The sequence below is a fragment of the Petromyzon marinus genome, chromosome 21, assembly GCF_048934315.1.
Source record: "Petromyzon marinus isolate PM22_M1 ecotype Great Lakes invasive population chromosome 21, UKy_Petmar_22M1.pri1.0, whole genome shotgun sequence".
NCBI lineage: Eukaryota > Metazoa > Chordata > Hyperoartia > Petromyzontiformes > Petromyzontidae > Petromyzon > Petromyzon marinus.
Window position 1 is genome coordinate 7,737,505 of NC_133687.1, and position 14,121 is coordinate 7,751,625.

Genomic DNA, 14,121 nt, shown 5'->3' on the forward strand with positions numbered 1-14,121 from the left:
ACTTGCGTTTGTGGCTCCTCTGCATCCTAAATTAAACCTCAACCCACATACGATCACCGCAAACAGCTGACCACTTGGCTCGATAAGGCCAACGTTTAGAGGCTTGCGGTATTCGGGCACTGTTGTAGATAAAATTGTCCGGTTGTCTGTCCGTCTCTCTGAGTGGTTCACAATGGCCGTGTCGGAGACGCTCAGGCTGGCACTGCTGAGATCTTACATGAACAGTCCTGCGTCTGGGTGGCTGTGTCTCTCTCTCTCTCTCTGTGGTTCGTAATGGCCACGTCAGAGATGCTGAGGCCGCGCAAGACGAACAGCGTACATCGCTTTCGGAAAACGCTCAGCCCGCCGTGGACAAATTAATGGCCCCGTGCATACCACTGTATGCATCAATGTCCGTTTCCATGGCGATGCTCGGGGTTGTAAAAGAGAGAGCGCGTGGGGATTTCAATGACAGCGCGTGTGCTTAAAGCATCGAGCCGGAGAGAGAGAGAGCGCCTCCCCGCTCCGACGATCACCGGAGTGTCGCCATCCACGTGACCTTTCACCCCCGCGTCCCTTTGCCCCCACCGCCGCTTCGCAGTGGCGGGGAAAAGCGCCGCAAACCCCCCCCCACACACACACACCCCCATGGGACTCTTCCTGGCGGGAAGCGGCCGGCTCGATGCCTCAATAACAAACGCCACGAGAGAACGGGGGTCTGCTTCAGTGGTGGATATAAGGGGGGGGGGGGTAGGGGGTGGGGAAGGGGGGGGGGTAAGTGTGTGCCCCCCACCCCCCACCCCAATTGTATGGAAGTATATTTATCAGCGGAAATACATTGCGTATTCTTTGTTCTATAAATGTATTAATGTAAGGTCGTATTTCAAAAAGCTTTTGTATTTCGGGACGTTCGTGGCAATGGCCCTCCAATTGCGCGCGGTTGGCTATGTATGGTGCGAAAGAAGTTCGACGTACGTGCATACGTACAAGGCCAAAGAGGGGTATAGGGGATGAGAGTTGGAGACTTGTGCAGCACGGGGCGTGACAACAGCAGAGGGGAGAGTTTGACGATGGACTTCAGCGGGTTGCGACGTCGTGCTCCCAACTGGCATTGGGACAGCGCAGGTATCTTTTTGGTGATCACAAGCTCCCTGCCCATAGACTCGGCACTGCCCAGAGACTCAACACTGCCCATAGACTCAACACCGCCCATAGACTGAACACTGCCCATAGACTCAACACAGTTAATATACTCAACATTGCCCATAGATTCAACACTGAGACCCATAGACTCAGCGCTGCCCATAGATTCAATACTGAGACCCATAGACTCAGCGCTGCCCATAGATTCAACACTGAGACCCATAGACTCAGCGCTGCCCGTAGACTCAGCACTGGGAGGGAACCAGTCTCTCCGGTGGATGGCTGTTGTCGTGGAGAGTCTTATTGTAACTAAAACCCACGTGACGAAGGGGAGAGAGACACCGCAAACTCCAAATATATAAATCGAGGCTGATGATTAATCCTTGTTATGCTGGAGATGGGTCCAGTGAAAGGGGTGTGAGTCACACTGTGGAGGTTGGGGGTGGGGCTCGGATGGGGGGGGGGGGAAATTAATGATTCAATACAAATATTAAACTTTTAATACTAAACTTATTTATTTTACCAGGTAAGGCCCACTGAGCTATATAGCGACCTGGCTATCACAAATGACAGCTCAACGAAGTGGCCCATTTATAGCAGCCGTATCATCTGAACGCACGCTGATTCTCAATGTGGAGGGAAAAACCGGAGGACCCGGAGACAATTCCACGTGGCCACGGGGGAGAGAGAGACACGCGCAAACTCTGAAACATACATAAGCCACCGTGGCTTCCAAGAGTTCAGGGGCGAGAGTGCTGGGTTTACGTTTGAGAGTTGCTCCGTGCCTCGCCCGCTCTGAGCTCCCCGCCGCGACGATGAAATGCCGGCCTTGTTGCGTGCACGCCGTGCAACTAGGCGGGGAGCCGGGTGTGATGAATAAACAGCTCCTTCAGGTTGACAGAAACTCGCTTGGAAATGTAATTTCTTATGAAACAGAACCCAGGGTGTGTAAACTTTAATATTTATTTTATAAACGTAGATTGATTTCAGGGAGTTAATAATGGATTGGTTTGAGTGATGTTTCATACCTGTGGGGAGCACTAAAGAGAGCTGTGTGTGTGTGTGTATGCATCGTGGGAAGCGCTAGTGTATCGGTTAGCACGTCGCGCTACGAACCTGGGTTCGATTCCTGCTCACAGCCAACACCAGTGACGATTATTTGAACTGGACCTGGGCCTCCACCCTCGGTAGACTCGGCCTACCGAGGGTAGGCCAACTAGGGAAATATAGGCGGCCGGACGTGGTGCTGGCCACACACCCCCTCGTGTGCCGTGCCGGCCTTCATAGGTGCTCGCGAACAGCACTTGCTCCAACATTCGGTTGAAGGCTTTACGGGGGATCTTTGTCTTTGTGATATATATGCATATGGAAGCTGCGTAAAGAAGTAACAGAATATAACTCTTAAGGCATCTGAATGCAGCACGCTGGCGGTAATGTCAAATTCCTCGCCTGATATGCAGGAGTTCGTGGGTTCGATCCCGGCCCTGATGTGTATATTTGGAGTTTGCGTGTCTCTCTCTCCATGGTCGTGTGGGATTTTTCCCCGGTCCTCCGGTTTCCCCCCCCCCACCCCCCCACATTTAGAACCAACGTCACGCGTTTAGAGAATTTGGTTACTGCTGTACATTTTCCACGTGATAAGCCACTTCCTCGAGCTATCATTTATGATAGCCGGGTCACTTCTGAAAAAGAGCTACATAGCTCAGTGGCCCCTTCACCTGGTCAAATAATAAATAGTTTAATATTAAAAAATGTCAGAGCATGGGGATGAAATGGGGAAGAGGTGAAATGAGGAGGCTGATGCAAGCGACTGGGTGATTGAGCCATGGGATCGTCGAGGCTTTGAGGCTTGGCACTGACGGAGTGCGGCAAAGGGGGCTGCTGATTTATTAACTCCACCCTGACGTGGACGCCAGACTGCCGAGCCATCCGTTTGTCATCTTTATCACAGTAACAATGTGCACCAAAGACAAAGCTCCCCCGTATAGCCTTAACAGACCGTAGAGGCAAGTGCTGTTAGCGAGCGCCTATAAAGCCTGGCACGGCACACGAGCGGGTGGGTGCCCAGCACCACGCCCCGCCCGCCTTTGTCTCTCCAATGGCGATGTTTACACACCTTACCAGGTACTGTTTTGTTGCTGAGTCGACCTAGGGGAAGGCCCAGGACCGGTTCAGATAATCGTCTCTGGGTGTTGGCCGTGAGCGGAATCGAACCCGGGTCACCAGGTTCGTAGCGCAGCGTAGCGCTAACCGCTACACCACGGCTCCCCTAGTGCACCACTCGCACCACTCGCACCATCACAGAACGGGGTGCCGACGCAGTGTCTGTGCTGTGCTTTGACAGGATTGGGCTGCCCCAGCTTGAGACGTTTCGGAGGCAGCTGTTGGACGTGCTGACGAGGACCAACAGGCCGAAGGTACTCAAAATCGTCACCCGAAGCAGCGCCTCACGGGCCTGGTGACGCTCATTTGGGCCCCCCCCCGAAGGGGTGAATAGGCGGGCCGACCACGGCCAGGGATTGAACCTCAGCCCCTCTATCCTTTCCTGTGATTTACTTCAGCCGTCGTCGATCCGAAGGTTGGCCGCACCCTAGGCAATCCTTCGCCACTGACTTCTGTCTTCTGCCATCCTCACTGTCTGTTCCAGCGCGAGCCTCATCTTCCTCGCGCACGTGAAACGGGCATTGTGCCCTGCATAATCCGCTTTTCCAAACAAGTTCCATTTGTGTATTCGCATTGGTTTTTTTATTTGCTAAGTAGTGGGGATTTGTTTGGGCTTTTTTTCTGTACGGAACTGGATAAATCGATGTGCGGCGGCGTGGGATGCAATTGAATGAATGACGCTATAGAAAATGAAATTATATGTATTTTTTATTTCTCATGAGATGACCATAGTATGCTAAGCTTTCTTGATTTCATCACCTCTTAACAGTTCTCTTTCAACACCCGCTTTCTCCAGAACCCGTTCATTTGTTTTCTTTTCAGTCCACGATACACGCAGTATCCGTCTATCCATCGTCAGCAATCATAAACCCATTGAACTGTCTGTACGTACGTACGTACGTATGCGCGAGGTCCTCCTCGCCCCTCCCCCCCCCCCTACTCTGCCACCGTGCCTCGCAGTTTTCGCGACGTTCACTTGGACTCTCTGCGCCGCAGTCTAAATAAGTCCACGTTTACTTCGGAATTCAAATCGAAGGTGCCCTTTCTGTGCCTGCTCACACGCACACTGCCAGACGAGTACAGCGAGCAAAGTAAAGCCACGACGAGAGGGTGCAGCTGAACCTCCACCGTTGGGCCGCTGTGTCCCGCGCACACTGTGGGTGGCTGGGCGCGTCGGCGAATCCTCATCGTAGAGATGAAGAGCCCCAGTTGCGGGCTTTATTCTCCAACGCACAACCGGAGTAGGAACCAATTCGCGCGTTTCGTTTACGCGACGCAACCTCACTCATTGGCTGCGTCGGGTGGTGGCGGGTTTAACGACACATTTATATTCACGCGATCTAATGCAAGGAACATTTTTTTTTTTGTTGTGTGTGCTCGTATAGTGCAGCTGGCACTGCATGCGAAAGGCCGCGTTGCAACACGCGCGCTAAAGGCGTTAACCACTGGCAACGCGTGGATTTCCTCAAAATCCCCCCCCCCCCCCCCGCCACCATCCCGTCGATGATGCCATGAATTTGTCACGAATCGGGGTGACGATTTTCATTCACGAATCGATCCTGTTCTGGTCTGCGGTGCACGCATCATCTCGAGTGGAATGCGGAGTTTGCTTCGGATGCATGCGGACGGAAAGCGTGACATATCGCTGTGCGGCGCGTGCGATTCGATGCAGCCCTCTCGCGAGCGTAGGAATCAATTCTAATCAACGAATTGATGCATCGTTTAATGCCTCCAAAGCACTTGTACATAATTTATTTTGATAAAAGAAACAAACCCCCCCCCCCCCCCCCTGTATTCAATCACAGTATAGTGGTAGCGAGGAAAGAGACTTATTCCATTAGTTGATATGATCTGGAGGGCATTAGAGCAAACGGCCCTTATGCCCAAGATATACATTTTTAAACATTGTGCTCGAAGCCATTGTAGCAGGGCTGCGAGAGAGAGAGAGACAGAGAGTGGCTTGCAGTGCGGGGATATCACTGCGCCGTGCTGCAACATCGGCAAATGCAGCTGCTCGTAGCTGAAACAAAACGAAACTGATCAAGTTTATAAGAATATATTAATTGTGTGTATCCGCACGAGAGGTTTTTGGGTTAGATGACGTAAACATAAATGTGTCGTTAAACCCGCCACCATCCGACACAGCCAATTAGTAAGGTTTGACACGCAAACAATGCATGCAAATGCATTACTACCGTAGTGTAGTGACATAGAATTGGTCAATAAGTAACATAGCGCTGGCTGCTGGCAGGGAAGGGGATCTGCAGCTTGAACCAGCCCTGACTGACAGCGTTCCAGTGGCATCCGAATATCGGAAGGAAGAGCGTTCCAGACAGCCACAGAAAAGTCAACATACATGCATACAATCCACAGAATAAGGAAATAACAGCAGCGCACCGTGCCAGCTATGGAAACATTTCACTGGCTTCCAGTGAAAGGAGGCATCATTTTCAATGTCTTGATGTTGGCATGCAAGGCAATTCTAATTGATGGACATGCCCTTTTCTCGCCTCGTGAAACACACGACCGAGTCAGAACCATCTCGGGCTCTACGATCGGCGGGCTCCCATCTCCTGGCAGTCTCGCCGAGCCGTCTGGCTGGTGCTGTTGTCAAACCTTTTGTAAAAAAAAAAAAATAGCTCCTAACACTGTAGATCCTCCTCCTCGTCCTCATCATCCCCCCTCCTCCTTCGGCGATGTCTGAGCGATGTCTGTGCGGTCGACGACAGGGAACCATCGCCATGGAGAATTCGCGTTTTGACATTTCGAGAAGATGCGAATCGGGCCCCCTCGCATATACAGTGAGAATTTCTGCTACGTTCGGAGACGTTAAGAAAAGGGCTCGCCGATCTCGTGCAAAGGTCTCTTTGTCCTCTAAGGCATCGTCCCGGGATTGTCATGGCAGCTGCTTCTGTCACTGCGGCTTTCCCGTTCCGCACAACGAGCCGCTTAGCTGCGGGAGATTGCATTAGCAGTAACATTTCTGGGATAGGGGCTCACGCGTAAGTTAGAGTTACTGTAAATATATCTCCGTGGTTTACGCGTTTCAGACTTTCACTGTGCAGCTTTCCCGGGTGCTGCCTTGCACGCCTCACACATGGCATGCCACGGGTAAAGCTGCCAAGGAGCGTCTTGGCTTCGCAGCCCTCGTGTGGAACTATCATCTCGGGCGGGATATCACAGCCGCTCTGCAGATTTGTTCATCAATTACCTAGCGTTGACGTCATCAGTAGTCGTGCGCACGTAGTCGTCACATGTTGGCCAGGATTTGTACATCTTCTGGGCGCTGCGAATGAGAGGTTGAATAACAAGTGCTCTGACCCCTGCGGACAACAGGGTTCACGGCTATCGGGATAGCACCCTAGAGGATTACGTCACCTCCGATTATCACGGAATTGGCTACGTACGGCGCGAAATAAGTTCCAACATACGTACGTACAGAGGAGTGGCAGCTGTTACGTCAAGCACTCCCTTGCTTTGCCGAGTCGAGTCTCCTCCTTCGGCAATCACTCGCATGTCGGGGGAATTATCGTTTTCCAACAACATCATCATCATCGTCGTCATCACCGACCTCCTGCCCGTGGATCCGACGATGGGCCCGGTGAGGCCAACGGTCCGCGATCGACAGACTCCCGCCGCCGCTGCTCGCGCGCCGCGTGCGTCCGAGCGGGACGCATGGCCCTGATGGTGGGCCATTGCGGCTTGGTCTGTGGCGGCACAGCTGCGTCTGCCGCTCATACTTTAAACTTTTTTTTTCCCCCTTCTTTTTTTCCCCCCGTCTTTCTTTCCCCTGTTGTCATTGTCGGGTTTCGAAGGGCTGGGCGCCAAGTGCCGGAGTCGTTAACAAAAAAACACATTGCCACCACGTGGCCGCGATCCTAACCAAGCCCTCGTTGTATGCGCGTGCGTTGAACTTCTATCGCACCGTACGTAACTAACCGTGCTAATCGGAGGTACGTTCCTTCCTTTCCCCCCCCTCCCCCCGCGCGCGCGCCCCACAGTGGAGGATCATCGTGGGGGGCACCAAATGCCTGCGGAAGTCGGAGCTCCTCTCCGAGGCGGAGGCGAACCACATGGTGAACAACAAGCTGGGCAGCTTCCACAGCGACATGTCGCTCACGCCGTGCTCCTCCATCCCGCTGTACCCGCCGGGGAACATCGTTCACGTGGTGCACAACCACCCGCCTGACACCTGGTACGCCAAACCGAAATGTGAAACGTGAGATGGTACAGCTCGGACTGGAGGCCAGCCCTGCAATGATAATTATGCTACTTAAAAAAAAATATACATCCCGTTTTATTTACTTTTCCCAACTACAATACGCTTTTAAAGTTGCTGTCTTTGCTGCTGCTGTTGAAGTTTCTGTCAATGTTAATATTCTTGCTGCTGCTGATATGGAGTGGTGAGATGTTAACTCCCTCGCATGGTATACAGGAGGTTGTGGAGGGCGCGGGAATCCACCCCTTGTCGCCCCCCCCCTCCCTTCCCCCCGCCTCCCCACCCTCGCTAACAGCACGTGCCCCCAACATCTTTGTCACTGTCCACCGGTTGGTGCAGCTGCTGGAAACAGGAGGAGCCCACGTACCACGCGCTGTGGGCTGACAACAAGAGTTTCCACGAGGTGGTGATCTCCCCGGCCATGCTGCACGAGCACCTGGCCCACGTGGTCATGGACGGCATGCACAAGGTAACGCGGCCGCTACGCCAGGGCCCGCGCGTTCGCTCGCTCGGTTGCTACCGCGCTCCTTTTGCAAACGGGCGTTCCAGGGCGGTGGCGCAGCGGTAACGCTTTGGTGCCGTCGCGGCAAGACGGGGCGGGGGAGGGCGGTGAGTTTCGGGCTCCATTTCGACGAGATCGGCGTTCACCGCACGCGGTTGTTTCCGCCGGCACAACCAGGTGCTGGAGAACTACAACAAGGGCAAGACGGCGCTGCTGGGAGCCGCCAAGATCATGGTCAGCCCCACCATGGACCTGGACCCCAATGCCTGCCTCGTGCAGAACAACACGGAGCGCAAGAGCGATCTCAGCCTCAGGTAAACGCGCGCCGCTTCGTGTGTTGTACGTACGTACGTTGCAATTCTTTCGTGTCGTACGTAGCCAACTGTGCCGATCGGAGGAGCGGGGGAAGGACAACAAAACTATGGGTCGCTGTGTGAGTCTGTGTATGTGTAGTGTCAACGATTCAGAGACAGAGTTTCTAGGAGGCACTTTCTTTATGAACAACTTTCACGGTCTCGTCCACACACTCTCCGCAGTAGCTCAGCCTAGCCTGTGCACTACACTAGCCGTCTAATACTGACGGCGCCGACTGAGATAGCCAACTGCTATCCTTAGTGGCGCAATATCTAGCGGAGACTTTAAGCGACGAGACGACGGCAACGACGAGAGGAGTTCACTTCCAGTAACGGCAGCCTCGAGCTCCCCGCTCTCGGCTCCTTTTATGCTCGCAGCACGGCCTGGCTCCGCCCTGACCGCGCCCTTCTTCTCGAACCCGCTAGCAGGTTCCAGAGGCCTAAAGATGGGGTCCTCCGTGACCCTTTCCGTGCCCACACCCTCACTGGCGTGTGTGTACTGTCTGGCCACCACAGCTGCCGCTGCTGGCCACCAGCCGGCGCTGTTACACTACACACGTACGTACGTTGAACTTATTTCGCACCACCGTACGTAGCCAACCGTGCTGATCGGAGGTACGGGGGAAGGACAGCGAGAGAGGTTGGAGTGCAGCTTCCAGTGGGGCGACAGTATTGCCCCCATCACCTAGAGATCAACGCTGAGGTTGTGGATAAACCTTGATACATATCAAATAGCCGGCCAGGTGACTCAGCGGGAGAGTGAGCGGCTCTCAATCAGAAGATTGTGAGTTCATATCCCACGTAGGGGGGGGAGGGTGGTTTCAGCCCCATCATCCCCCCGGGAATCGATTAAATATACGCGTCATTTTGTGGTGGACATTTATCCTGTGGATAAACTCGTGCCGACCACGGAATTTAACACCTCTGTCTGCTCAGGGCTATAGACAGAAGATGAGCTGCGCCTCAATGCTCCGATTAGCACGGTCGCATCTCCGATTGCCACGGTTTGGCTACGTACGGCGTGAAAGAAGTTCAGCCATACGTACGTGCACTGCCCATTCTGGCAGGAAATCACTGAGTTTTCACGTATTATTTTTTTAGACGTGTTTTTATTATTGCTACGCCAAACGCAGTGGCGAGGATAACGACGGTCGACCCGCGACGGTTACGTCCACGCGCTCCGCTCCGCCCTGCAGGAGCAACAAGGAGTCGGAGCTGTCGTGGGAGTACACGCACCCGGCGGAGCGCGAGGTGGGATCGGGCCGCGCCGCCGCCGCCGCCGCCGTCGACCAGCTGCTGAGGGACACGCGCGAGCAGCTCGTCGCGGAGCTCAACGAGCGGCGGGCGCCGCTCGCCACCGTCGAGAGCCTCTCGGACAACGACTCCATCGGCAGCTTCGACTCGCGGCGCTCCTCCGGCTTCCGCAGCGTGCGCAGCTCGCCGAGCCTGCGCGTGGTGATGGAGCGCGACGAGCCGCCCTGCTACTACGTGGACCCCGTGATCCCCGAGGAGAACCCCTCGCTGAGCTCGCGCAGCGAGGCCGCGCCCCACGACGCCGCGTCGAGAAAGTCTCCGGAGGCCCCGGGGGGGGGCGACGACGACGACGACGACGACGAGGATGGCGGCGGCGGGGGCACGGGTGCGGCGAGGGACTCGTCCGACGGCGGCAACCGGCGACGGCCGGCGCCGGTCAACGTGCAGCCCCCCAAGGGGGGCGGCGTGGAGGCGCTGAAAGGGGACCTGGTGAGCGGCCTCGCGAACGAAAACGGCAAGGTGAACTGCGCGCCGTGCTCGCGCAGCAGCGAGCGAGTGTGCGTGCCCAGCCCGGACGTGCGGCAGTTCTCGGATTTTATCGACAGCGTGTTCAACTTGGACAACCGCAGCAGCTCCTTCCAGGACACGTACCGACTGGCGTTCGAGGACAGCTTGGACGAGCTGAAGGAAATGGTGAAGTCCGTGAGCGAGCGGGAGATAAGCGAATGCGGCAAGGTCAAAACGAAGAGCGCCGGCAGCCAGGCGGCCTCCTCGGAGGCCATAACGACGTCGGGCATCTCCGTGTCACAGTCCGGCCCGATGAGCCCCTCCAGCGAGGCCTGCACGACGAGCTCCACGCTTTTGGCAAGCCACGAGCAGCTCATCGCCACCAAACCGGGCAACTGTCACCGGGACAGTGAGCCGGTAGACTGCTACGTCTCCACCATCTAGAGGTCCTCTTGGCGTTTTTCACTCCCTCACCGCAAGTGTAAACGGAGCGAGCCAAGTCGGGAAAATAAACCGCCGTGGAAATGGATAGCCCCGGAGACTTAGCGAAATTGGCGAATAGGGCCCTGGAGGGGGGCGGTTGATAGTCTTTGGCTAAACTCAGACATACATTGTCTGGTGTTCGTGTAGGCGGTGTAGACGTGCCCCGGGTAATGTGGGGCGTGCGCTTTAAACAAAAGCGGAGGTGCTCGGCTTTGACCCGAAGCTTCGTTGAGACAAGGCGCGAAGTCGCCGCTCGGCTCGAGCTGGGAGTCGTGCAAAGCGTGGCGCCGTAATGCGATCTTGATTGGGTGAACGTCTGCATCCCGAGCGTGCGGCCGAGCCTCGACTTGACCCTTTTGCAGCCTTTGGACACAGAATTGAAATGCATTTTCGTTCGGGATGGGTTTGCACTCTTTGTCTCTTTTTGTTTTGTTTTTGTACCACTTTGTGGAACTTGCCACTGTGGTGGGGTTATGCCCCGAGCTTCTTGGGTGCTGAGGGAAAGTGGACCTCTGCGAAGTACCACCGCATTGGTGGAACTTAAGTGGGAAAATTTATCGCAAACACAATGTCGGTGACAGTGGAACCAAATCGAGGAAAGGAAAGGGTTAACATCACAATTGCATGCACGCATGTCTTGTACATACTATATCCTCTATGCACTGACAAACGTAATTTAATTCAGCGAAATCACGACACCGGCACTTTTAGAAAGTCACATTAAACAAAAAAAAAACGTTTAAGTATCCTCCCTTGCAAATAAAGATTCCCCCAGCCCCATTAACTGGACAAAAATGTATTCAGGCCAAGACGAAATTTCATATGCTGAAATATTCCGGCTGTTTTTTTTTTTCACGACCCAATGTACGCATCACTCCTGTTAATATGTGGGGGGGGGGGAGGGGAGTAGCTTATCAGCGATGTATGTTATCTGCACATCAGCTCTTCCTTTTATCCATTACTTCTTGGGATTTGAGTAACACTGCGGAGCGCATTTGATCTTTCCTGCGATATCCTGGAGGCGTTGAGGCAACCGCTTTGTCTCGTCCACAGCAATCTGTGGGATGACACCACTGTGTCGCCCTCAAGAGCCGTTGTCCATTGTACGCAGACGCACCCATTACACCAGGTCCATTGGCTTCACCACGGATGAGTGGGTCTTCTTGGACAATGCTCATCTCGTCCTTGTTATGGACAAGGTGAATCTCCATGCAGTGCTCTCAGGTAATATCGGAGCCCAACGGAAGTCCACGATCGCCGGCGTCTTTGGGAAAGGACGCGGCTCTTGGAGAGACAGACTAAGTATCGTCCCCGAGGCTAACATTGCCCAAAGTTATTGAGTAATATTGTGACCAGATAACATGAGTTGGCAGGGCGGGGGGGGGGGGGTGACGGTGAGGCTGGCACTTAAAATGGAGAGAGACAAAAAAAAATCCTGGTTGCAATTTGCATCTCTTCTCATCTTATTCCGGCGGCAAGAAAAAACACACCAACAACAACAACAACAAAAATATTCCCGTTATGCTCTTACGTTTTTTTTTTTAATCCCTGTAACCATTGATTACCGTCGAAAAAAACCCTCTTGGTACGGGCGACCCGAGATGTGAAAAACAACTCGGCGTGACTTTTGGGCCTCACACACACACACACACGCTGCGTAGACATATCTATCATGGCCCATTTGCCAAATCCACGGCTGGGTGAAGGCCCTCCCACGCCAGGTTGGTCGCGGTCGCTTGACCGCACTTCACCCGCGCTGTCTAGTGCCGGTTGCGGATGGAAGGGGTTGGGTGTGTGCGCGCGCGCGCAAGGCTCCACCAGTTCACATAATGACTTGCCACCCACGTCAGCCGTTAGCTGGGAATCGAACTCGGCCGACCGGAACACACCACGGCGCGGAAAAAGTTCAACGTGCATACACGACGTACTGTTGTAACCGGTTCCCTAAGGCCACCTCGAATCCGGGGTGTCCGACTCATTTCACCTCCACCGGCACTGCCTCGGGATGTTGCTGGATTCCAGGCTGCAGCACACGCCGCCTGATTTGACGACGGAGGTTGGAGAGAAAGCGCACTTGGTCACGACCCGCTCGCATGTTGTCCTGCGATTGAGAGGATTCTCATCGACGAAAAGGGATGTTAGCGTGCATAGCCATCCTTCAGACTGCACCTTATTTATATATATGTGTATAAGTTGCAGTGAATGGTCACGCCTCTTAAGTTGCTCGATGGGGGTGACGTGAACCCAATTGCGTACACCACAGAGCATTCGAACGTTTTGGCGGTTACACAGGTGCACGGTATTTTCACGCAATTCCGCAACCCCGGCCAGAAAATCTTGCGGGGCGGGGGCGTGTCGCAAACGGAAATGTCAGTGAAACAAATTTGATTGTAGACTCTTTTATGAGGACCAGTCTGCTATGCTGCACCGGTGTACCGCCAATACGTCCATGTACGTTGTGGTGCACGCATAAGACGATTACTCAAAAGGGTCGAAACTGGTGCATTCGTGTCCTATCTATAAACTATTTAAAAACTATTTTTAATTTTTCCAGGTAAGGTAAGGCTCACTGAGCTTTATAGCACTTTTTCAGAAGCGACCTGGCCACAAATGATAGCTCAACGAAGTTGGCTTATCGCGTGGAAATTAAGAGCAGCCGAATACTGTAAACGCGTGATGTTGATTCTAAATGTGGAGGGAAAAACCAGAGCACTCGGAAAACAAATCCATGCGACCACGGGAAGAGAGACATGCAAACTCCAAATATACACCAGCAGGCGTCAGGGTGGCGATCGAACCCACGACCTCCTCCGTGCCAGGCGAGGGAGTTAACATCTGCTGCACTTTGCTACTTGATGCTGCTATATATTAGTCTGTGCTCTGCTGGGCAGATGGGCATGTAAGGCAGTCGCCCTCCCCCCAACCGCCCCCCTCCCCCCCGCTAAATGGTCAGTTCCCCCCCCCAAAGCCGGCCCCCCTCTCCTTCAAAATTCTTAGTACGAAGTTCAATGGTGTTCGTGCAATGTTAAACACCATTGGCGTTTGTTGTTGTTGTTGTTCAGCGTCTCCTCTTGCGCGTCGTCGGGAGTGCGAGCGAGAGCGGAATGCGCCGTAGACAAAAGTAGATCATATCGTCGGTTAGTCTGTCCGGCGCCCCTGAGTTTTGGAATGGTCCCTTCTTTTACATAATGTTCACACTGCAGGGCTAATGCACGCTATTGCAGGTTATACTCCCACGACTGGTTGTAGTAGGAGAATCTGCAAGGCATTGTGGATTTGGTGGCAATGATTCTGTGCAGCCTAAAATCACAACTTTTTATTTTTTAACATTCTTGTCGTCGTCCTTCCGACGCGCCTCCGATTAGCACGGTTGGCTACGTACGGTGGTGCGAAAGAAATTCAACGTACAGACGTGCAAAGCCTCACTGAGTCAGGAGGGTCCTGCCAAGTTTGTCGCAGTAGGGGCCGGGGGGGCCGGGATGGCGATGTTGCTACGTGCGTGATCCCCATTGAGTAAT

At 54.0% G+C, this 14,121-nt stretch overlaps 1 protein-coding gene across 3 annotated transcripts in view; it reads left to right on the forward strand.

The window, feature by feature from the left end:
- Window positions 1-13,003, forward strand: part of DAGLA (diacylglycerol lipase alpha) — a 90,323-nt gene extending 77,320 nt beyond the window's left edge. For all 3 annotated transcript variants that reach the window (XM_032958006.2, XM_032958005.2, XM_076068501.1), the window contains exons 16-20: window positions 3,467-3,539; window positions 7,287-7,480; window positions 7,844-7,973; window positions 8,184-8,320; window positions 9,556-13,003. In XM_032958006.2, coding sequence (XP_032813897.2) covers window positions 3,467-3,539; window positions 7,287-7,480; window positions 7,844-7,973; window positions 8,184-8,320; window positions 9,556-10,564 — 1,543 coding nt within the window. In that variant the 3' untranslated portion in view covers window positions 10,565-13,003. The remainder of the gene's footprint in view (window positions 1-3,466; window positions 3,540-7,286; window positions 7,481-7,843; window positions 7,974-8,183; window positions 8,321-9,555) is intronic.
- The last annotated feature ends 1,118 nt before the right edge of the window (window positions 13,004-14,121 follow it).